General features: G+C 46.0%; 1 protein-coding gene across 1 annotated transcript in view; it reads right to left on the reverse strand.

Moving 5' to 3' along the window:
* The window catches only part of GCGR (glucagon receptor), a 172,020-nt gene that overhangs the window by 17,118 nt on the left and 130,812 nt on the right, over positions 1-24,090 (reverse strand). Inside the window, exon 10 of the mRNA XM_077251326.1 lies at positions 3,094-3,163. Coding sequence (XP_077107441.1) covers positions 3,094-3,163 — 70 coding nt within the window. The remainder of the gene's footprint in view (positions 1-3,093; positions 3,164-24,090) is intronic.

The following is a 24,090-nucleotide window of genomic DNA, read 5'->3' on the forward strand; positions in this document are numbered from 1 at the left end:
CTGTGGTTTTATGAGAAACTGTTCAACATCAGATCATTTTAAAAGACTTTAAGGTCTATTATGGAATTTAATGCCTCGAAAGCATTCAATTGTAGTAAATTAATTTTTTATAGCCAGTCATTGTTAAGAAGGGCTTTGGCACAGTTTTTTTTAACTGAGTAAAGTTACTGCATTCACTTCCAATAGTTAAGATTATCATAAATGGCTATGTATCCAAGACAAATATTTTAAAATGTAACATTAGGCAGGTCTCCTATCTCTCCCTCTTTTCTTTTTTGAATAGTCATAGATTCCCTTACATGATGAGTTCAACAGTAGAGTAAATTTACCCCCCAAAAATCAACATTTCTTCAACTGAATGATTTCCCTGTCATCATCCTGCATGCTATAATGTGTTAATGTTACAAATAATAAATACAACTGATATTCACTCTTTCCAGGACCAACAACCCAGGCACGCTGTTGACATGATGTCATTGCTGCATCCGGTGAACAATTACCGGATCAGCGGCAGAGGCGCAATGGAGGGAGGTTCAGTACAGCCTGTTTCTATTATTTTTAACACAGGAATTCTGAACATATGAAAGGGGGAGTTAACAGTGTGAGACATATAATGACTGACAGCCTGTTCTCTTGATCTACATGTCTCACACTGGTAACTCCCCCTTTCATTTAAAATAAGCTCTGGGGCAGATTCTCATGCAAATCAGTGTTCTCCCCACAGATATTAAGAGATTATTTACAAAAAAAAGTGTATATCTCAGGAATAAGACATCAGATTGTAAATATCAAGATATCATTTTAATAAACTTTTTAGGCCTGCCTACTTATGTAGACAATTTAGGAGGGTTGATCCTACGGACAGATTCCCTTTACATTTTTAGGGGTACTTCTCTGGGGCAACATGAGGTCCTTCAGTGCTACCAATGTGACCACTGTGAACTACATTTCCCACAACCCTCTGCTTCGTCTCCTGGCTCCTTGCTCTCGCCCATGCACATATAACATTAGCTACTCCTCCCTCTGCTCACAGGATCTGCTAGTGGTCCCTGGGGACCACAAGGTTTCTAATACTCCATTCTTCAGCTCTGTATGTGTTTTGGGTATATTCTCCCAATGTATCCTCCCCTGGCTCTTTGTCGCCCATAGCAACCAGTCACAGTGCAGCTTTCATTTTGCAGCGTTGTTTAAAAAATGAAAACTGTGTGCTGACAGTTTATCTGTTAGACAGTGTAGATAAAGGCCCAGTTGTACTTTGTAATTATAGGTAGGAGGTCTCCATTATACCAAATATGGACAGAATTGTTCATGCTTTTAATGAGGAAAACCTTTGGTTTAGTAATTAGTAGTCCAGCTGTCACGGGTTTACTGCGATAGAGAGGAGCCAGAAGACCGCAGCGTCTGATCTCTCCTACTCCTGCACTGATGAGAAGCACTTCACCTTTATTTTAAACAGTGTAAATTTGTATTGGCAGTGCAGGGGTTAATCTGCTCTGTTGAGAGCTCCTGGAGCCTTTAGACTCTCAGCTGTGCACTGTTAGCCACTCCCATCTCCTATATAGTCTGGCCCCTGGCTAGCACTAATTGTCAGAGTAGCTTTTGCTGCATGGCTGGAGGTTGTTGTTGGTTATTTAAGGAGAAAATGTTTGGTTATTTATCTGTGACTGTTGCTAGGTTTTGGGTGTGTGATAATTCCCTTTCTTCTCATACTTTGGTTTAACCCCATCCTCCACTCCCCGGTGGCTTTGTCTGTTATATGTGTGAGTATATTTCTATGTTTGGAATTTTTCATTACCCCTGTTCATATTACCTTGTTAAGTCTGGTTGGTGTATTATGGTACACTACTACTCCCCTCTGACTGAGGGCGGATTCAGGAGCTAAGGCAAGGTACGTGGCCTCAGCATCTTCACCATCAGAAGTAAACCGGAGAACAGGGTGAGCTAGGGCGCCCCTAGCATTAGGGACAGGGAAGGCGCCCCTGGTCTTGGGATACCTAGCAACTGAGTTTTGACACCTACTTTGCTTCTTCTATTACATAGCGGAGTGGCACAGATGTAGAGAAGGACAGCTTTTTCCTTCTTTGACAACAGCCGGCAAATAGTGCCCATGACCACCCTGTGTTTAGAGGACGGTACAATCAGCGGTGTCACTGGAAAGTAAGACGAGGATACCCAGGAATACGCTGAGCATGTGCGACCTGTCATGAAAATAGTACAGGACGTACCTATGGGAAACCAGGAAGCAAACCATCGAAAAAGCAGATTTTCAGTCGATGATATCTGGAGAAACGCGCACTTTTGGAAATTGATTGCATTTGATAACTGTATTTATGTTGGGAATTTAAGCCATTGAATGATGATTAATATTGCAGGAATAACCATTTAATTTTCAATGTGTTTTCTTTTGTTTCTAAACAATATTGCACTTGTCAGTTATAATTATAAATTAATTGTATGTGAAAAAAATGGCATCATCACATACATTTTCTGAATCACAAGATCGCTGTACGTAAATCGACTACTGCTAGTAATAGGAGTAGTAGTGACTACTAGATGACTTGGAACTGCGCCATCTTACATCCCAGTGTTTGAGCATTTTATCTCTGGGTCACGGTTAATAGGTCACTGGGTTACCATGCTGGTCATAGATGGGTGCTAGCACGGCAGCTAAGAAATAAGACTAGGACAGTGAGATGAATCTGTGCTGCAGGTGAGAAAAAACTCAGTCATGTCTCCAAATGTGGATCTTTTAAAGTGTCCATGTATCTTATTTGTATGGAGGCCTACCAACTGTCCCCTGCCAAATGCAAACACATGCACACTCAGCCAAATATAGCATGCATGATACACCACTGAAACCTGTAAGCTCAGTAGACACAATTTCTCATGCCTCAAAGACTCAGATAAAGTAGCTACTTCTGTTGCACGTTCTGGCATTCATTCATAGCTCTTTACTGGCCTTTCCTTTATAAGTCCCAGAAAGGGCACCATTTCAGTAATATAAGCTCCTTTTTTTTAACCCTTAAAAAAGTAAGCTGCACATTCTTTTGTAATATGGCAATCGTATGGGGTATCATTTCTACCATGAATTACCAGTATAGCAAGGAACACAGGAGACCGTAGAATCCACCAGAATGCCATGTTGTGATTTGTGGTCCAACACCTATACCGGAACATGAAAATCATGATTAAGAGCCGCTCTACAAGAGTCAAGCAGAATGCATTAGTAGTCATTAATAGCACTGAATCTGGCTCCAAGATTTTTCTTAATCATCCAATGGTCATTCCTTCCATACTGATCACAGGCAAATTATTAATGACTAGATGGTGGCCCGATTCTAATGCATCGTGTATTCTAGAATATGTATGTATGTATATAGCAGCCACATAGTATATAGCACAGCCCACGTAACACAGACAGCCACGTAGTATATAGCACAGCCACGTAGTATATAGGAGCCACGTAGTATATAGCACAGCCCACGTAATATATAACACAGCCCACATAGTATATAACATAGCCCACGTAGTATATAACACAGGCACGTAGTATATAACACAGCCCACGCAGTATATAACACAGTCCACATAGTATATAACACTGCCTACGTAGTATATAACACAGCCCACGTAGTATATAACACTGCCCATGCAGTATATAACACAGCCCATGTAGTATATAACACTAACACAGCCCACGCAGTATATAACACAGCCCACGCAGTATACAACACTGCCCACGTAATATATAGCACAGCCCACATAGTATATAACACTGCCCACATAGTATATAGCAGTGTGGGCACCATATCCCCGTTAAAAAATAAATAAATAAATAAAAAATAGTTATATATTCACCCTCCGGCGGCCCCCGGATCCAGGCAAGGTGTTTACCGATGCTCCTCGCGACGCTCCGGTCCCAAGAATGCATTGCAGTTTCGCGAGATGATGACGTAGCAGGCTCGCGAGAGCGCTACGTCATCATCTCGCGAGACCACAATGCATGGCCCGGAGCATCGTGAGGAGCGGGAAAGCCGCTAGAAGGTGAGAATAGCACGATTTTTAATTTCTTTTATTATTTTTAACATTTGATCTTTTTACTATTGATGCTGCATACTCAGCATCAATAGTAAAAAGTTCATCAGATAGGGTTAATAGCAGCGTTAACAGACTGCGTTACACCGCGCTATGCCGCGGTGTAACGCAGTCAGTTTAAAGGACTGCTACAACGCTATGTGGGTGGCGAGCGCTGACTGGGGGGGAGTATGGAGGGGGCACTGACTGCAGGGGAGTAGGGAGTGGCCATTTCGCGGCCGGACTGTGCCTGTCGCTGATCAGCGACTTGGGATTTCCGTGACAGACAGAAAGACAGACAGAAAGACGGAAGTGACCCTAAGGGTATGTGTCCACGTTCAGGTTTGCTTCAGGCTTTGGTCAGGATTTTATGCAAGTAAAATCCTGACCAAAAATGCACCTGAGGTCACTGGCAGGTCACCTGCGGTGTTCCTGCGTGTTTTGCTCATTGTAGCAACATGCTGCGTTCTTAAACAACGCACCGCATGTGCGTTTTCACGGGAAAAACGCATGTGTTTTTTCCTGCACAGTGGAGACGGGATTTCATTAAATCCCCTCCACTATGCTGTAACATCTGGACGCTGCGTTTTTGACGCTGCGGCTCAGCGCTGCGTCAAAAACGCAGCGTTTCCTGAACGTGGACACATACCCTTAGACAATTATATAGTAGATTTCACTTGGCTCCTAAAAGCTTTAAGAATTCTAATGAAAGATCAAATGTACTAATGAATCAACATTAACCCTTTTAATTTTGATTGCAAAATTTGTATAATCTTATCCAGGAGATGGGCTCTTTTAGTGTAAAATTGCAGTTCAAAACTGTTATACACCCACAATATGCAGCTTTAATTTATTGGTACAATGGCATATTTTTGTGTCATACTTGCCAACTTTCCGAGGCAAACATCTGGAATAAAAAATTATTTGCGGCATGCCAAGCACACAGCTATTTTTTTTGTAGTCATGCCCTGTTCCAAAGTCTTGCACTCATCTCCCCCATATGTTACTTTTGCTGTCTGCATGAATAAAGAAATATTCTAGCTCACTATGTCTTGGAGATTTGGAGCAAGATCAGCGGGGCATGCAAAATTTACTGACTAGAGAGCTGTCAACTATGTTTAAGTTTTTTTTTTCTTCCTGCATGTTTCTCACCCTAATTCCTTGATGCCAACACAAATTTGGCTTTATCTGTCCATTTGGGTCTGACTATCTCCTGTTTGCATTTTCCCTTCTGACTTTTATCCAAGAAGTATCCTTTCTCCTTGCGGAGATCGACATGCTAAGTATGCCGAGATGAGGAGACTTAAAGCCGCAATGCTCTTCTGGGTCATATGCTAATTATGCAAATTGTCTCCTGCGGCTTTAAGTCTCCTCATCTCGGCATACTTAGCATGTCGATCTCCGCAAGGAGAAACGATACTTCTTGGATAACGGTCTGACGCCTCTCAAACGGCCAAACCAGATCTCCGCTTTGCACTGATGAGGGGCAGTACCCTGAAATACAGTGTCTGCAAATTGAGATTCTGGTTTTGCTATTATCCTACGTCATGTGACAAGGCACGCTAAAGGGTCAACATTGACTTGTAGGATTGCTACCTTCCAATAGGTGGCACTAGAGTTCTAGCTCTCTACCTCTCTAAAAGACAATTTGCATTATTAGCATGTTACCCAGAGGAGCATTGCGGCTTTAAGTCTCCTCATCTCGGCATGCTTAGTGTGTCGATCTCCGCAAGGAGAAGCAATACTTCTTGGATAACGGTCTGACACCTCTGAAACAGCCAAACCAGATCTCCGCTTTGCACTGATGAGGGGCAGTACCCCGAAACACAGTGTCTGCAAATTGAGATTCTGGTTTGGCTATTATCCTAAGTCATGTGACAAGGCTCGCTAAAGGGTCAACATTAACTTGTAGGATTGCCACCTTCCAATAGGTGGCACTAGAGTTCTAGCTCTCTTCCTCTCTGAAGAGACAATTTGCATAATTAGCCTTTCTGACTTCTAATTTCTCTCCCCTCCTGTGTCTGCGATCAGTCTCCCTGCTGCCCCTCCCTCCTGATCACACCTGGCCTATTTTATGTGCACTTAGGTTGCTATAAATTGTGAGTCCCAGGTCCTTCTGACCATGGTCTGGCTCCATAAGTATGGCTCTTTAAGTATACAGCAGAAATATCCCAGAAAAATAACCAGAAAGGAACAGAAGGTACGACTAACCACTTTTAATAAATGTACTAAATTTATTTCTCTTCCTCCACACTTACTCTCACCATACTGACATACGCCCTGAGGTTGGAGTCACACACAACGTATAAAAATACGATCCGTTTTTTACAGACCAAATACACAGAAATGTTCCCTGAACAGTGATCCGTATGTCATCTGTAGGCAGGGTGTGGCTGCGTATTTTGCACACGTAAACCTCTGTATGGCATCCATTTTTCATCCGTACGGCGAGATTTTCTCGCCGGCTTGCAAAATGGACATATAATGGATCCATGGGCTCAAATATTCATGAAAACATATATACAGTCTATATATATACAGTACAGTTCAAAAGTTTGGACACCCCTCCTCACTTGTAAAGCGCCATGGAATAAATGGCGCTATAACAATAAATAATAATAATAATAATAATTTAAAGATTTTTCTGTATTTTTATGACTATGAAAATTGTACATTCACACTGAAGGCATCAAAACTATGAATTAACACATGTGGAATTAGATACTTAACAAAAAAGTGTGAAACAACTGAAAATGTCTTATATTCTAGGTTCTTCAAAGTATCAACCTTTTGCTTTGATGACTGCTTTGCACACTCTTGGCATTCTCTGGATGAGCTTCAAGAGGTAGTCACCGGGAATGGTTTTCACTTCACAGGTGTGCCCTGTCAGGTTTAATAAGTGGGATTTCTTGCATCTAACTCCCTCTTCGACAACCTACAATCTGGCTTCCATCCCCAGCATTCTACTGAGACTGCCCTGACCAAACTTACTAATGACTTACTTACAGCCAAAGCTAACAGACAATTCTCTATACTCCTCCTTCATGACCTGTCCTCTGCCTTTGATACAGTTGACCACTGCCTCCTACTACAGATCCTCTCTTCCTTTGTTGTCAAAGAACTTGCCCTATCCTGGATCTCCTCATACTTTACCAACCGCACATTTAGCGTTTCCTACTCCCACACTACCTCCTCACCTTGCCTTCTCTCTGTTAGTATCCCTCAAGGCTCTGTCCTAGGACCCCTTCTCTCCTCAATCTATATCCTTGGCCTGGGACAACTCATAAAGTCCTATGGCTTCCAGTACCATCTATATGCTGATGACACTCCGATCTATCTCTCTGTTCCAGATGTCACCTATCTGCTGTCCAGAATTCCACAGTCTGTCAGCCATATCTTCCTTCTCCTCTCACTTCCTCAAGCTCAATGTGGACAAATCTGAACTAATTATCTTTCCACCACCTCGCATATCTTCCCTACCCGATCTATCTATCACAATAAATGAAATCACACTTTCCATTGTCCTGGAAATCCATTGCCTTGGAGCAACCCTTGACTCTGCCCTGTCCTTCAAACCGCATATCCAAACTCTTGCCACCTCTTGTCTAGGGTTGAGCGAAACGGGTCGATCATTTTCAAAAGTCGCCGACTTTTGGCTAAGTCGGCGTCTCATGAAACCCGATCCGACCCCTGTTCTTGTCGGCCATGCGGTACGCGACTTTCGCGCCAAAGTCGCGTTTCAATGACGCGAAAAGCGCCATTTCTCAGCCAATGAAGGTGAACGCAGAGTGTGGGCAGCGTGATGACATAGATCCTGGTCCCCACCATCTTAGAGAAGGGCATTGCAGTGATTGGCTTGCTGTCTGCGGCGTCACAGGGGCTATAAAGGGGCGTTCCCGCCGACCGCCATCTTACTGCTGCTGATCTGAGCTTAGGGAGAGGTTGCTGCCGCTTCGTCAGAAGCAGGGAGAGCGTTAGGCAGGGTCCACTAACCACCAAACCGCTTGTGCTGTAGCGATTTCCACTGTCCAACACCACCTTCGGTGTGCAGGAACAGTGGAAGCTATTTTTTTTTTTTTTTTCCTCAGCGCTGTAGCTCATTGGGCTGCCCTAGAAGGCTCCGTGATAGCTGTATTGCTGTGTGTACGCCACTGTGGAAACCAACTGCTTTTTTCAAAGCACATATCCTCTTGTTCCTTTCTGCACAGCTATCTTTTTTGTTTGTCCACACTTTTTATTTAATTTGTGCATCAGTCCACTCCTATTGCTGCCTGCCATACCTGGCTTAGATTACTGCAGGGAGATAGTAATTGTAGGACAGTCCCTGTTTTTTTTTTTTTTTGTGGGAGATTAAGATTGGCATTTCTGCTACAGTGCCATCCCTGTGTGTGCCATCTCTCACTGAGTGGGCCATAGAAAGCCTATTTATTTTTTCCGTGATTTGTGTTCTAAATTCTACCTCAACACAAAAACACTACATCAATCAGTGGTAGAAAAATATTGGCCTCAGTCAGGGCTTGTGTGCCACTGCTGTGTGTGCTATCTCTCATTCAGTGGGCTATAGAAAGCCTATTTATTTATTTATTTTTTTTCTTATTATTTGGTTTCTAAAGTCTCCCTGAAAAAAAAATAAAAATAAAAAAACAGTGGGAGAGTAATATTGCCCTTTCAGCTTGTGTGCCAGTCTTGACTCCTGGGTGTGCCACCTCTCTCTCATTCAGTGGGCCATAGAAAGCCTATTTATTTTTTTGTTTTTTTTTAATATTATTTGGTTTCTAAAGTCTCCCTGAAAAAAAAAAAACATAAAAAAACAGTGGGAGAGTAATATTGCCCTTTCAGCTTGTGTGCCAGTCTTGACTCCTGGGTGTGCCACCTCTCTCATTCAGTGGGCCATAGAAAGCCTATTTATTTTTTTTTTAAATATTATTGGGTTTCTAAAGTCTCCCTTAAAAAACAAAAAATACATAAAAAAACAGTGGGAGAGTAATATTGCCCTTTCAGCTTGTGTGCCAGTCTTGACTCCTGGGTGTGCCACCTCTCTCATTCAGTGGGCCATAGAAAGCATTTTTTTTTTTTTCCTTGATTTGTGTTCTAAAATCTACCTCAACACAAAAACACTACATCAATCAGTGGGAGAAAAATATTGGCCTCAGTCAGGGCTTGTGTGCCACTGCTGTGTGTGCTATCTCTCATTCAGTGGGCTATAGAAAGCCTATTTATTTATTTATTTTTTTTCTTATTATTTGGTTTCTAAAGTCTCCCTGAAAAAAAAAAAAAAAAAAAAAAACAGTGGGAGAGTAATATTGCCCTTTCAGCTTGTGTGCCAGTCTTGACTCCTGGGTGTGCCACCTCTCTCTCATTCAGTGGGCCATAGAAAGCCTATTTATTTTTTTGGTTTTTTTAATATTATTTGGTTTCTAAAGTCTCCCTGAAAAAAAAAAAAACATAAAAAAACAGTGGGAGAGTAATATTGCCCTTTCAGCTTGTGTGCCAGTCTTGACTCCTGGGTGTGCCACCTCTCTCATTCAGTGGGCCATAGAAAGCCTATTTATTTTTTTTTAAAAATATTATTGGGTTTCTAAAGTCTCCCTTAAAAAACAAAAAATACATAAAAAAACAGTGGGAGAGTAATATTGCCCTTTCAGCTTGTGTGCCAGTCTTGACTCCTGGGTGTGCCACCTCTCTCATTCAGTGGGCCATAGAAAGCATTTTTTTTTTTCCTTGATTTGTGTTCTAAAATCTACCTCAACACAAAAACACTACATCAATCAGTGGTAGAAAAATATTGGCCTCAGTCAGGGCTTGTGTGCCACTGCTGTGTGTGCTATCTCTCATTCAGTGGGCTATAGAAAGCCTATTTATTTATTTATTTTTTTTCTTATTATTTGGTTTCTAAAGTCTCCCTGAAAAAAAAATAAAAATAAAAAAACAGTGGGAGAGTAATATTGCCCTTTCAGCTTGTGTGCCAGTCTTGACTCCTGGGTGTGCCACCTCTCTCTCTCATTCAGTGGGCCATAGAAAGGCTATTTATTTTTTTGGTTTTTTTAATATTATTTGGTTTCTAAAGTCTCCCTGAAAAAAAATAAAAAATAAATTAGGTGGGAGATTAATATTGACATTAGTGCTTGAGTGACAGTCCTGCGTGTGTGTCATCTCTGTGATTTTGTGCCACAGAAAACAGAGTGTGTAACATTGTGCCTGATTTTCCTTGTGGTCTCACCAACCTGTTAAGGGATATTGAAATCATACTGAAGTTATAGCTCACCGTGTAAGTTGTTTGACAGCAACAAATAAAGTTACTTTGGTTAAGATTTTAAAACAATGAGGAAGTCTGGTGCAAGAGGTCGTCGTGGGCGTTCATTGTCAGCTGGTAATGATGGTAGTGGTAGTGGAGCATCAGGTGGTCGTGGGGATAAAAATATTCCACCTAAGTCTGGAGCTGTGGAGCCAGTTTCGTCGTCAGGCTACACAAGGCCTCGAACGCTCTCTTTTCTGGGAGTAGGAAAACCGCTTTTAAAGGCGGAGCAGCAACAGCAAGTTTTGGCTTACATTGCAGACTCAGCCTCTAGCTCTTTTGCCTCCTCTTCCGAAACTGGTAAATGTAAAAGCAGCGCGTCGCTTGTGGATGTTCACGGTCAGGGACAAGTCGCTTCCTTGTCCTCCTCAGCAAAAACTACAACAAGAGAGAAGGATGCAGCAGGCGACACAACGGGTCACTCCATGGAGCTCTTTACACATACCGTCCCTGGCTTAGAAAGTGAAACATTTAACAGGCCATGCCCATTACAAGTAGATTCTGACATGGAGTGCACTGATGCACAGCCACAGCCAGAGTACTATGCTGCTCCTTTGACTCAGACCACCACATTGCCCTCTCAGGGTACAGATCCACAATCAGACCCTGATGAGACTATGTTGCCCCGCCACGAACGTTATACCACCGACCGACACAGTGACACAGACGAAGTTGCACACGAGCTCGAAGAGGAGGTAATAGATGACCCAGTTATTGACCCCGATTGGCAGCCATTGGGGGAACAGGGTGCAGGCGGCAGTAGTTCAGAAGCGGAGGTGGAGGAGGGGCCGCAGCAGGCATCAACATCGCAACAGGTTCCATCTGCCGGGCCCGTATCTGGCCCAAAACGCGTGTCAAAGCCAAAACCTGTTGGAGGACAGCGTGGCCATCCGGTTAAAGCTCAGTCTGCAATCCCTGAAAAGGGATCCGAGTCTAGGAAGAGTGCAGTCTGGCATTTTTTTAAACAACATCCAACTGATCAGCGCAAAGTCATCTGTCAAAAATGTTCAACTAGCTTAAGCAGAGGTCAGAATCTGAAAAGTCTAAATACTAGTTGCATGCATAGACACTTAACCACCATGCATTTTCAAGCCTGGACTAACTACCAAACGTCCCTTAAGGTTGTAGCACCCTCGGCCAATGAAGCTAGTCAGCAACGCAACATCCCTTCCGTCACTGTAAGGCCACCATTTTCCGCACCACCGGCAGTATCTGTGCAGGTTTCTTTGCCAGCCAAAAGCAGTCAGGGTCAGGGAACCACCAGTTTTGTAGGAGGAAATATTGCATCTAGGGCACCGGCGGAAACAATACCGTCTCCAACCGTCTCTCAGTCTGCCATGTACACCGGCACACCCGAAAGTTCCACGATCTCCAGCTCTCCAGTCCAGCTCACCCTACATGAGACTCTGGTTAGAAAAAGGAAGTACTTATCCTCGCATCCGCGTACACAGGGTTTTAACGCCCACATAGCTAGACTAATCTCGTTAGAGATGATGCCCTACCGGTTAGTTGAAAGCGAAGCTTTCAAAGCCCTGATGGAGTACGCTGAACCACGATACGAGCTACCCAGTCGACACTTTTTTTCCAGAAAAGCCATCCCAGCCCTACACCAGCATGTTAAACAGCGCATCGTCCATGCACTCAGGCAATCTGTGAGTACAAAGGTGCACCTGACTACAGATGCATGGACCAGTAGGCATGGCCAGGGACGTTATGTGTCCATCACGGCACACTGGGTGAATGTGGTGGATGCAGGGTCCACAGGCGACATCAATTTAGGGACAGTTGTGCCTAGCCCACGGTCTAGGAAACAGTTGGCTGTAGGCGTTCGCACCCCCTCCTCCTCCTCCTCCTCGTCCTCCTGCAGAAGCTACAGCTCTTCCACAGAACGCAGTCTGCCAACCACTCCATCGGCAGATGACACTGTTGCACACCAGTTGTCCCATTATGGGCCAGCTACTGCCAAGCGTCAGCAGGCTGTATTGGCTATGAAGTGTTTGGGCGACAACAGACACACCGCGGAAGTTCTATCCGAGTTCTTGCAACAAGAAACGCAGTCGTGGCTGGGCACAGTAGATCTTGAGGTAGGCAAGGTAGTGAGTGATAACGGAAGGAATTTCATGGCTGCCATCTCCCTTTCCCAACTGAAACACATTCCTTGCCTGGCTCACACCTTAAACCTGGTGGTGCAGTGCTTATTGAAAACTTATCCTGGGTTCTCCGACCTGCTCCTCAAAGTGCGTGCACTTTGCTCACATATCCGACGTTCGCCTGTACACGCCAGCCGTATGCAGACCTATCAGCGGTCTTTGAACCTTCCCCAGCATCGCCTAATCATAGACGTTGCAACAAGGTGGAACTCAACACTGCACATGCTTCAGAGACTGTGCGAACAGAGGCGTGCTGTTATTTATTTGTGGGAGGATACACGGGCAGGCAGTAGGATGGCAGACATGGAGTTGTCAGGTGTGCAGTGGTCTAAGATACAAGACATGTGTCAAGTCCTTCAGTGTTTTGAGGAATGCACACGGCTGGTTAGTGCAGACAACGCCGTAATAAGCATGAGCATCCCCCTAATGCGTCTGCTGATGCAAAGTTTGACGCACATAAAGGAGCAGGCGTCTGCACCAGAGGAAGAGGAAAGCCTTGATGACAGTCAGCCATTGTCTGGTCAGGGCAGTGTACAGGACGAGGTAGCGGGCGAAGAGGAGGTGGAGGACGAGGAGGATGATGGGGATGAGTATATTTTTAATGCCGAACCTTTCCCGGGGGCACAGGAAATTGGTTGCGTGTCACGGCCGGGTTCTGTTTTTTTGAGGGACACAAGTGACGTAGATTTGCCTGCAACTGCCCCTCAACCAATCACAACCGGAGATTTGACAACTGGAACTTTGGCCCACATGGCGGATTATGCCTTACGTATCCTAAAAAGGGACACACGCATTACGAAAATGATGAACGATGACGATTACTGGTTGGCCTGCCTCCTTGATCCACGCTATAAAGGCAAATTGCAAAATATTATGCCACATGAGAACTTGGAACTAATATTAGCAACCAAACAATCAACTCTTGTTGACCGTTTGCTTCAGGCATTCCCAGCACACAGCGCACGTGATCGTTCTCACACGAGCTCCAGGGGGCAGCAGACTAGGAGTGTTAGGGGTGCACACATCAGAAGTGGCGTTGGACAGAGGGGTTTTCTGACCAGGTTGTGGAGTGATTTTGCTATGACCGCAGACAGGACAGGTACTGCTGCATCAATTGAAAGTGACAGGAGACAACATTTGTCCAGTATGGTTACTAACTATTTTTCATCCCTTATCGATGTTCTCCCTCAACCGTCATTCCCATTTGATTACTGGGCCTCCAAATTAGACACCTGGCCAGAATTGGCAGAATATGCATTGCAGGAGCTTGCTTGCCCGGCAGCAAGTGTCCTATCAGAAAGAGTATTCAGTGCTGCAGGTTCAATATTAACCGAAAAAAGGACTCGTCTGGCTACCCAAAATGTTGACGATCTAACATTCATTAAAATGAACCACAACTGGATTTCGAAATCTTTTGCCCCACCTTGCCCGGCCGACACCTAGCTTTCCTATGAAAAGCTCTTGCCTGTGAATTACTTTTCTAATGTCTAATTTGCTGCAGCTGATTGTACAGCATACGACATGTTTACACCTCCCTAAATGGCAAAACTCCCCACACGGGGCCGTGGTATCGCGACTTGGCGCAAGCACCCGTGAGACTGCTGTTTGTCTGAAGAGGTGGGTGTGCTCGCTTTTGGTTGACGGCATTGCTACTGGGTCCCTCATAGTACAATGTAGTGTCTCTGGCGGTGGTGGTGCGCACCCAACGTCAGACACACCGTTGTAACATGAGGGGCCCTGGGGCGGTCCCGCCGGCCTCAAGAGAGTTCCCCCCTACCCCAGCTCAAAATGTGCTCTACCACGTGCAAAATTATGTCGCACAGCTCCACCAATCTTTAGTCTATTCGCTGACATCATTCAATGTCTGGCACTGACAATACAAATTTGTAGACATCTATGATGCAACTTAAAGTAGTCTGTGTCTGTGTCCTATATTGGCACCATTAAATAGTTACTGCCAAATTACTATGTCAGAAACTCAGTAGATGAGCCCACCCCTGTACCTAAGTATGCCACCTTTTTTTTTGTTTTGGTTGTTTTGCGAGACATTAACATCTATTTATATTTTGGGAGTACTGGGACAGACACTCCTTGCACTACTCCTCCACTCACCACCAAGCTGCCTGTGTATCCATGTAACCGCTGTAAAGCTGCCATGAGCCTATTGTTTGTTATTTTAGGCCTTTGATAGCCTGTCTGCGGTCCCTACTTTAAATACTCCTCCACTCACCACCAAGCTGCCTGTGTATCCATGTAACCGCTGTAAAGCTGCCATGAGCCTATTGTTTGTTATTTTAGGCCTTTGATAGCCTGTCTGCGGTCCCTACTTTAAATACTCCTCCACTGACCACCAAGCTGCCTGCCCGTGTATCCATGTAACCGCTGTAAAACTGCCATGAGCCTATTGTTTGTTATTTTAGGCCTTTGATAGCCTGTCTGCGGTCCCTACTTTAAATACTCCTCCACTCACCACCAAGCTGCCTGTGTATCCATGTAACCGCTGTAAAGCTGCCATGAGCCTATTGTTTGTTATTTTAGGCCTTTGATAGCCTGTCTGCGGTCCCTACTTTAAATACTCCTCCACTCACCACCAAGCTGCCTGCCCGTGTATCCATGTAACCGCTGTAAAACTGCCATGAGCCTATTGTTTGTTATTTTAGGCCTTTGATAGCCTGTCTGCGGTCCCTACTTTAAATACTCCTCCACTCACCACCAAGCTGCCTGTGTATCCATGTAACCGCTGTAAAGCTGCCATGAGCCTATTGTTTGTTATTTTAGGCCTTTGATAGCCTGTCTGCGGTCCCTACTTTAAATACTCCTCCACTCACCACCAAGCTGCCTGTGTATCCATGTAACCGATGTAAAACTGCAGTATTTTGCTTATAAAAAAGAAAATACTGGAGAGATATCAAATGCAGACATTTTAACATTAAAAACAAAAACACATACAACAAAAAACTGGTACAGTACAAAAATTGGCCACCAGCTACAAAAACTTTCTCCTGCAAGTAGTTAACTGAAAGGTTTTTTTCCATTGAAAACACAGATATGGCATCCACCGAGTGTTGTCCTGTCGCGTCTTCTTTATATTATTGCCAAGAAGCTGCAACTGAATAAAGCTGAGCTTCTACCTTCTGCCTCTTATTAACTGCTTTTTTTTAAAAAAATTGTCCACCAGCTACAAAAACTTGCTCCTGCAAGTAGTTAACTGAAAGGTTTTTTTCCATTGAAAACACAGATATGGCATCCACCGAGTGTTGTCCTGTCGCGTCTTCTTTATATTATTGCCAAGAAGCTGCAACTGAATAAAGCTGAGCTTCTACCTTCTGCCTCTTATTAACTGCTTTTTTTTAATAAAATTGGCTGTTCCGGCCTACTAAAGGTGTCTGTCTGCCCCTGCCTGGTGTTGTCCTCAACTGAATAAAGCTGAGCTTCAACCTTCTGTTCCAAATTACCATTTTTAAAAATGCAATTGGCTGTTCCGGCCTACTAAAGGTGAATGTCTGCCCCTGCCTGGTGTTGTCCTCAACTGAATAAAGCTGAGCTTCTACCTTCTGTTCCAAATTACCATTTTTAAAAATGCAATTGGCTGTTCCGGCCTACTAAAGGTGAATGTCTGCCCCTGCCTGGTGTTGTCCTCAACTGAATAAAGCTGAGCTTCTACCTTCTGTTCCAAATTACCATTTTTAAAAATGCCATTGGCTGTTCCGGCCTACTAAAGGTGTCTGTCTGCCCCTGCCTGGTGTTGTCCTCAACTGAATAAAGCTGAGCTTCAACCTTCAGTTCCAAATTACCATTTTTAAAAATGCAATTGGCTGTTCCGGCCTACTAAAGGTGTCTGTCTGCCCCTGCCTGGTGTTGTCCTCAACTGAATAAAGCTGAGCTTCTACCTTCTGCCTCTTACTAACTGCTGTTTTTTAAAAAAATTGCCTGTTCCGGCCTACTAAAGGTGTCTGTCTGCCCCTGCCTGGTGTTGTCCTCAACTGAATAAAGCTGAGCTTCAACCTTCTGTTCCAAATTACCATTTTTAAAAATGCAATTGGCTGTTCCGGCCTACTAAAGGTGTCTGTCTGCCCCTGCCTGGTGTTGTCCTCAACTGAATAAAGCTGAGCTTCTACCTTCTGCCTCTTACTAACTGCTGTTTTTTTTAAAAATTGGCTGTTCCGGCCTACTAAAGGTGTCTGTCTGCCCCTGCCTGGTGTTGTCCTCAACTGAATAAAGCTGAGCTTCTACCTTCTGTTCCAAATTACCATTTTTAAAAATGCAATTGGCTGTTCCGGCCTACTAAAGGTGTCTGTCTGCCCCTGCCTGGTGTTGTCCTCAACTGAATAAAGCTGAGCTTCAACCTTCTGTTCCAAATTACCATTTTTAAAAATGCAATTGGCTGTTCCGGCCTACTAAAGGTGAATGTCTGCCCCTGCCTGGTGTTGTCCTCAACTGAATAAAGCTGAGCTTCTACCTTCTGTTCCAAATTACCATTTTTAAAAATGCCATTGGCTGTTCCGGCCTACTAAAGGTGTCTGTCTGCCCCTGCCTGGTGTTGTCCTCAACTGAATAAAGCTGAGCTTCAACCTTCAGTTCCAAATTACCATTTTTAAAAATGCAATTGGCTGTTCCGGCCTACTAAAGGTGTCTGTCTGCCCCTGCCTGGTGTTGTCCTCAACTGAATAAAGCTGAGCTTCTACCTTCTGCCTCTTACTAACTGCTGTTTTTTTTAAAAATTGGCTGTTCCGGCCTACTAAAGGTGTCTGACTGCCCCTGCCTGGTGTTGTCCTCAACTGAATAAAGCTGAGCTTCAACCTTCTGTTCCAAATTACCATTTTTAAAAATACAATTGGCTGTTCCGGCCTACTAAAGGTGAATGTCTGCCCCTGCCTGGTGTTGTCCTCAACTGAATAAAGCTGAGCTTCTACCTTCTGTTCCAAATTACCATTTTTAAAAATGCAATTGGCTGTTCCGGCCTACTAAAGGTGAATGTCTGCCCCTGCCTGGTGTTGTCCTCAACTGAATAAAGCTGAGCTTCAACCTTCAGTTCCAAATTACCATTTTTAAAAATGCAATTGGCTGTTCCGGCCTACTAAAGGTGTCTGTCTGCCCCTGCCTGGTGTTGTCCTCAACTGAATAAAGCTGAGCTTCAACCTTCAGTTCCAAATTACCATTTTTAAAAATGCAATTGGCTGTTCCGGCCTACTAAAGGTGTCTGTCTGCCCCTGCCTGGTGTTGTCCTCAACTGAATAAAGCTGAGCTTCTACCTTCTGCCTCTTACTAACTGCTGTTTTTTTAAAAAATTGGCTGTTCCGGCCTACTAAAGGTGTCTGTCTGCCCCTGCCTGGTGTTGTCCTCAACTGAATAAAGCTGAGCTTCAACCTTCTGTTCCAAATTACCATTTTTAAAAATGCAATTGGCTGTTCCGGCCTACTAAAGGTGAATGTCTGCCCCTGCCTGGTGTTGTCCTCAACTGAATAAAGCTGAGCTTCTACCTTCTGCCTCTTACTAACTGCTGTTTTTTTTAAAAATTGGCTGTTCCGGCCTACTAAAGGTGTCTGTCTGCCCCTGCCTGGTGTTGTCCTCAACTGAACAAAGCTGAGCTTCCACATTCTGGCTTTCGCCCTATACTATCAGATATTAAACTGCATTTGGCCTACTAGTGTGGTTATGCCCTTGAAACAGTGTCTGCTGCTCTTGGGTTTGCTACTCCACTGAACAAAGCAATGCCGCCTGTTTAGTCCTGTTACCAATTTTGAACTGCATTTAGCCTACTTTATTCTTTGGCCCTATATCTGTTTCCTCCTCATCCTGCCCATTGCCCAGCCACTGCTAGATGAGTCTGCTGGTACATTGACCTAGACCACTACATTCCCCTTATACTCTACACAGCCAGAATCTGACCCTGCTGAAAGTAAGGTTCCCCTTCCCGCATGTTATACCACCTTACACAGGGACAGAGAGGAAGGTGCAGATGAAAGTGCAGGTTCCTTCATCAGGTGGGGGGGCATACTCGTTGGCGACGTCACTGGCACAGGGCCCCTCAGAGTACGCAAAAGTGTCGCTGCTGGTGGGAGGCGCCCCCGCCATGCAAACACACATCGCTGTACTTTGAGGGGCCCTGTGCCAGTGCCAATGCGAACGAGTGGGCCCCCCCTGCTTGCTCAGGATCACAGCACTTGCAACGTTGAAATACTTACCTTTCCCTGCAACACCGCCGTGACGTAGTCCGCATTTCCTGGGCCCACGAAAAACTTGAGCCGGCCCTACTCCCCCCACAACTTTTGCCAAATGACCCCCAATTCCCTATGCCCAACTATTATTATAAAGTTAATTAAGATTGACAAGCTTCAGAAACAAGAATGGATGTTTTTGGCATTAAAATGGGCACTGTAGGTGTTTTCCTGGCCTCCACTCACTGCCGACTATGCTTCCCCATTGACTTGCATTGGGTTTCGTGTTTCGGTCGATCCCCGACTTTTAGCGATAATCGGCCGACTGCACTCGACTCGACTCTGGACAAAATCGGGTTTCACAAAACCCGACTCGATCTTAAAAAAATGAAAGTCGCTCAACTCTACTCTTGTCACCTCCAGCACAAAAATATTTCCAGGATCAGTCCTTTCCTCAACCCTCACTCTACCAAAATGCTTGTGCATGCCCTAATCATCTCCCGCCTCAACTACTGCAGCATCCTCCTCTGTGACCTACCTTCTACACTCTTGCACCCCTCCAGTCTGTCCTTAACTCTGCTGCCCAACTAATTAATCTCTCTCCTCACTACACTCCAGCTTCTCCTCTTTCCAAATCCCTTCACTGGCTCCCAATTTCCCAGCATATCCAGTTTAAACTACTAACATTGACCTACAAAACCATCCATAACCTTTGTCCTCCGTACATTTCCGAACTAATCTCCCAATATCTTCCCTCACGTAATTTCTGGTCCTCCCAAGACCTCCTTCTCTCCTCCATGCTTATTCGCTCCTCACCCAATCGCATCCAAGGTTTCTCCCGAATATCCCCCATACTCTGGAATTCTGTGCCCCAACACGTCCTGTTATCCACCACATTTGGATCCTTCAGACAGAACCTGAAAACCCATCTCTTCAAAAAAGCTTACAACCTGCGATGACCGCGCAGTCAACTCAACACCATCAGAGTTACTGCAACCCCCGAACTATTGTCTCCTTTCCTATAATCCTCTAGAATGTAAGCCCGCAAGGGCAGGGTCCTCTTCCCTCTGTACCAGTCTGTCATTGTTAGTTTGTTTACTGTAAGAGATATTTGTATTTTGATGCAACCCCTTCTCATGTACAGCACCATGGAATCAATGGTGCTATATAAATAAATAATAGTAATAATCATATGATTTGCTAGAACCAGGATACGGTGTTAGGTGTCGAGTTCCCGCCGCTGCACAGGGGGAATCTTGAACCATGTCCACTGCGGTCTCCCATTCTCCTCCAGCCACAGTGGAACCTGCTCAGCAGAGACATCGATCCCAGCGTCTGGCTTAAGCTGATACTGTGTGCTTGGGTACTGCTAGCTATCCAGGCTCTGCCCTTGTAGCCAGCACTGTTCAGCGGCGAGCAGGCATTTCAGGGACTAAGTCCTGCTTTTCCCACAATGAGCATGTGTAGCGCCCCCCACCGCCGCAGGGCCGAGGGGTGACCCGGTACCGGGCCTATGGGTCTCTGCTTCTGGGGTTGTCACGGCGGCTAGGCCCCGGTCCGTGACCCTGCCGTGGGGCGCACAGTCTTTAATACGTGTAGATGACAGTGGTGGTGGTGCGGTGCAGTAAGTAACGAGGACACCAGGTTGCAGTCTCTTTACCTCTTTACTGAAGATCTCTGGGTCCTCAGTCCAGAATACGGTTCACCAGGCTGCGCAAGTCCGGCCGGTCCGATGGCACCTCCAGAGCTCTCCTCACAGGTGGAAATCGGTGCCTTCCTTCTAGCGCTATGTGTTGCGGTCCTCCCCTGCTGTGCTTACGGAAAGTCCCCACAACCGTTGTGTCTGTTTCTTAAGTTCCCTCACAACTCGATTAAATGATGTTCTTCTAATCCTCCGTCCCTCCCTGTTGTTCTGGTTGGGATGGCACCCGTTTGACGGGTAGGCTCGGAGCTCTTCCGGGACCCTAGAGTCGCCCCTCTCCACAAGGTGCCCCCCAAGACTTCATAGGTGATTTGTGTGAGACAGCCCGCCTTAGACTGACTGTCCTGCCGCTGTTTAGAGTATTGCTTGAAGCTGAATGTTATGATACTCCCTTGGCGTTCCGGCCACCGGTAGTGCGCCTCAGTAGGGTGTTGCTCCGGTCTTACAGCACGACCCCTACTGGTATTCTCCTATCGCTTGATCTCGTTTCTCACTCAGCACAATCTATCTCGCTTCTAGTCCTTTCTTGGGCCCCGCCGCTTCCCGGAGCTGGCGCGGACCCGTTACGTTCTTTCCAATGCCAAGCCTCTGTCAGGATCCCACCCCTGACAGAGACCCTACTGTCTCTTCCTCCACAACACCCTCTGCCACCAGGTGTTGCTTCGTCCAATCCAGTCAGCTTTCTGATCTAACTTCCTGCCTGACCCCCAGTTTACCCACTATGGTGGGGAGTGGCCTAATGAATAGTACCCTTAGCTCCCCCCGGAGGCCCAGCTGTGAAATGTATTGGTGTCTGTGATACCTGATCAGATGAACTCCTTCAGTGCCATCGGACGCACCGTAGCTCCCCATAGTGGCGGAGCCACAGTTCTGCAACGACCAGGACTCTGGGGCGCTGCACTCCCCCCTGGTTAAACACAGTACTCCGGGACTGGGAAGAAAACAACAATACAAGTTAGCAAAAAGACATACAATTTTGTTGAGTGCAATAACAATAAGTATACTTGAACAGAGCTTCCCTTTATGGGAGGTGAGGACACTTAAACGTTACAAACATGGTTAACATTATAAATTACAGGTTATAAATAACTCCTGTTACCCAACCGGGTATTCTACTAAGTGCAAAATTGTTGAACAATAATTTAACTTTGCCTTTAAGGACATACACTCTCTATCCACTAAAGACCTTCCTATAATCACATTATAAGGTATTTTAACTTTTACATTCTCCTACTTTGGATCTGCAGGACCGCCTGTCCTATCGGCACCAGACCTACTGCCTCTCCTTTCTGTTACAGGACCGCCCCGTTCAGCCAGGGCCTTCTGCCTTTTCAACTACTATACACAGTATAGAACATAACATTACTTTCAGTTCAAGAGCACTGAGCCATCTCTACATGGCTCCTATGAGGACTCAGGGTTTACCTTCTATCCTAACTATCTGTCAACATTATCAAGCATTTTCTTCTAAACATCAAGCCTTCTCATTATCTTTCTTTCTTGCATGCTGGACACCACATCTATCCCTACGGGTCCACTGCATCCTTCTTCTATCTTTCACCTTTTTCTTCTCAGATAACATCATTAACATTTCTTCACAATTAACCAGCTGAACACATATAACTTTCTCGTACAAACATTATCATCACTTTTCTCTCATCAACATTATTGCTACTTGTCTTAAGCAATATTACTATCGAAGTGCGGGAAATGAACATCCCCTTTAAGAGGGGACCAAGTCTCTGTGAGGTAGCATATCTTCTCAAGCTACCAGTCCATACTCAGCAAAGGTTCCAGTGCGGTATCTTCGCAAAGAGTCCTTCTTTAAGTAAAACCAGTAGGGAGCGCCTTTAATTAGGTGCAAACTATATACAAAAAGTTCGGATCATGCACTGTTCATGATTTCACAGTTTTTGAAGTAACGTAGAAAAATAGAAAATAACCAAAAACAATAGGGATCCCGGGTCAACAAAGGGATCCCTTTAAAAGTTTACCCTGAACGGGTTTTTGCAGCAACATAAAAGCAGTAAAACAGTAACTATTTACAAGTAAGAAAGAACAGTAAAATCTTACTGTGGTGGTCTCCGATCTGGCCTCACCAGACCAACGGATCGCACTGGTGAGCCAGGAAGCGGTTCCGGTCCCAGCAGCGATAAAATCCCTCGCCGGGAGGCCCTTCTCGCTGGCAGGTGCACACGTTCCTCCGGGGCACGGCGAGGCCGGGCTTCTCGAGGTTCCGCGGGGCCGGGCTCGGCTGCTTTCCCCACGGGATCATCTTCTTCCGGTGTTCCGGCAGCAGCCTGGAGGGCAATGCATCGCTGCACGCCTCGCGCCATCCAGCCAGCCTCTCCCGTAGCCCTCCTCCATCTGGTGTAAGTCACCGCATCACCTGGCTCCAGGTCGCGGGGAAATCTTCCGCTGCAGGGCTCCACCTCCTCCCGATCCACATGAATTTGTAGCGGCTCCCCGATTTCCTGGATAACCCCGCGCCCATATCGGGGGTTGAAGGAGACCACTACACCCCAGTGGGACAGCGGGATCTCCGGAGCTCTGACCAAGTCAATCGATGCTGCAGGCTGGGGCCGGTTCCGCCATGCTGCCATCAGACGCCGCAGATGTTTGGCGTCCGGCAAGATCTTCAGGTCCGGCGTCTGTAGCGTACCTCCAGCCGCGGCCAGGCGGGAAGGAACAGGGGACACTGGGGACAAACGGATCTCCGTGGGCTGGCCTAGCCAAGTAAGCACGCGGGCATCAGCCTCCAGCCGGCGGGCTAGCTGTCGGGCCTCGGCTGCAGCCACACACTCCTCAGACAGCGGCAAAGGGGGTCGGCCCATCGGTGGTTCCGTAGACCCCGCAGCGTCGGCGCTTCTGGGGCTGTGTCGGGTTGCGCAGCCTCATGCCGGATCGGGTCAGTCCCACGCGGGGTTCCTGGTGTCGCCATCTTTGCCTTCTCTCCAATGTCCTCTTCCCGCGGTCTCTTTCGTGGGCGGCCCCGTCCCCATGGTCTCCACCCTCCAACCAGGATCAGGAGGCGGACCTCGGCGGTTGACGGGCACGTCCTCAGGACACAGAAATACTTAGACTGGGCGGCCATTGCTGTTCGCGCTCTCCAGCTTGTCTACGCCTACTTCACGCCCCTCCTCTCTTCAGCGCTGCAATGGCGGCGGATTTTGGCGGTAAATGGCACAGCACAGTCTTTGCAATAAAGTACAGTCCAAGCACAACAAATCACAGTTCCAAGGCACACATGACCTGATTCTTCAGGCTTAAGTAGATCCTGTTCGTGACGCCAAGTTGTAGCGCCCCCCACCACCGCAGGGCCGAGGGGTGACCCGGTACTGGGCCTACGGGTCTCTGCTTCTGGGGTTGTCACGGCGGCTAGGCCCCGGTCCGTGACCCTGCCGTGGGGCGCACAGTCTTTAATACGTGTAGATGACAGTGGTGGTGGTGCGGTGCAGTAAATAACGAGGACACCAGGTTGCAGTCTCTTTACCTCTTTACTGAAGATCTCTGGGTCCTCAGTCCAGAATACGGTTCACCAGGCTGCGCAAGTCCGGCCGGTCCGATGGCACCTCCAGAGCTCTCCTCACAGGTGGAAATCGGTGCCTTCCTTCTAGCGCTATGTGTTGCAGTCCTCCCCTGCTGTGCTTACGGAAAGTCCCCACAACCGTTGTGTCTGTTTCTTAAGTTCCCTCACAACTCGATTAAATG

This window comes from Ranitomeya variabilis, chromosome 4, assembly GCF_051348905.1.
Source record: "Ranitomeya variabilis isolate aRanVar5 chromosome 4, aRanVar5.hap1, whole genome shotgun sequence".
NCBI lineage: Eukaryota > Metazoa > Chordata > Amphibia > Anura > Dendrobatidae > Ranitomeya > Ranitomeya variabilis.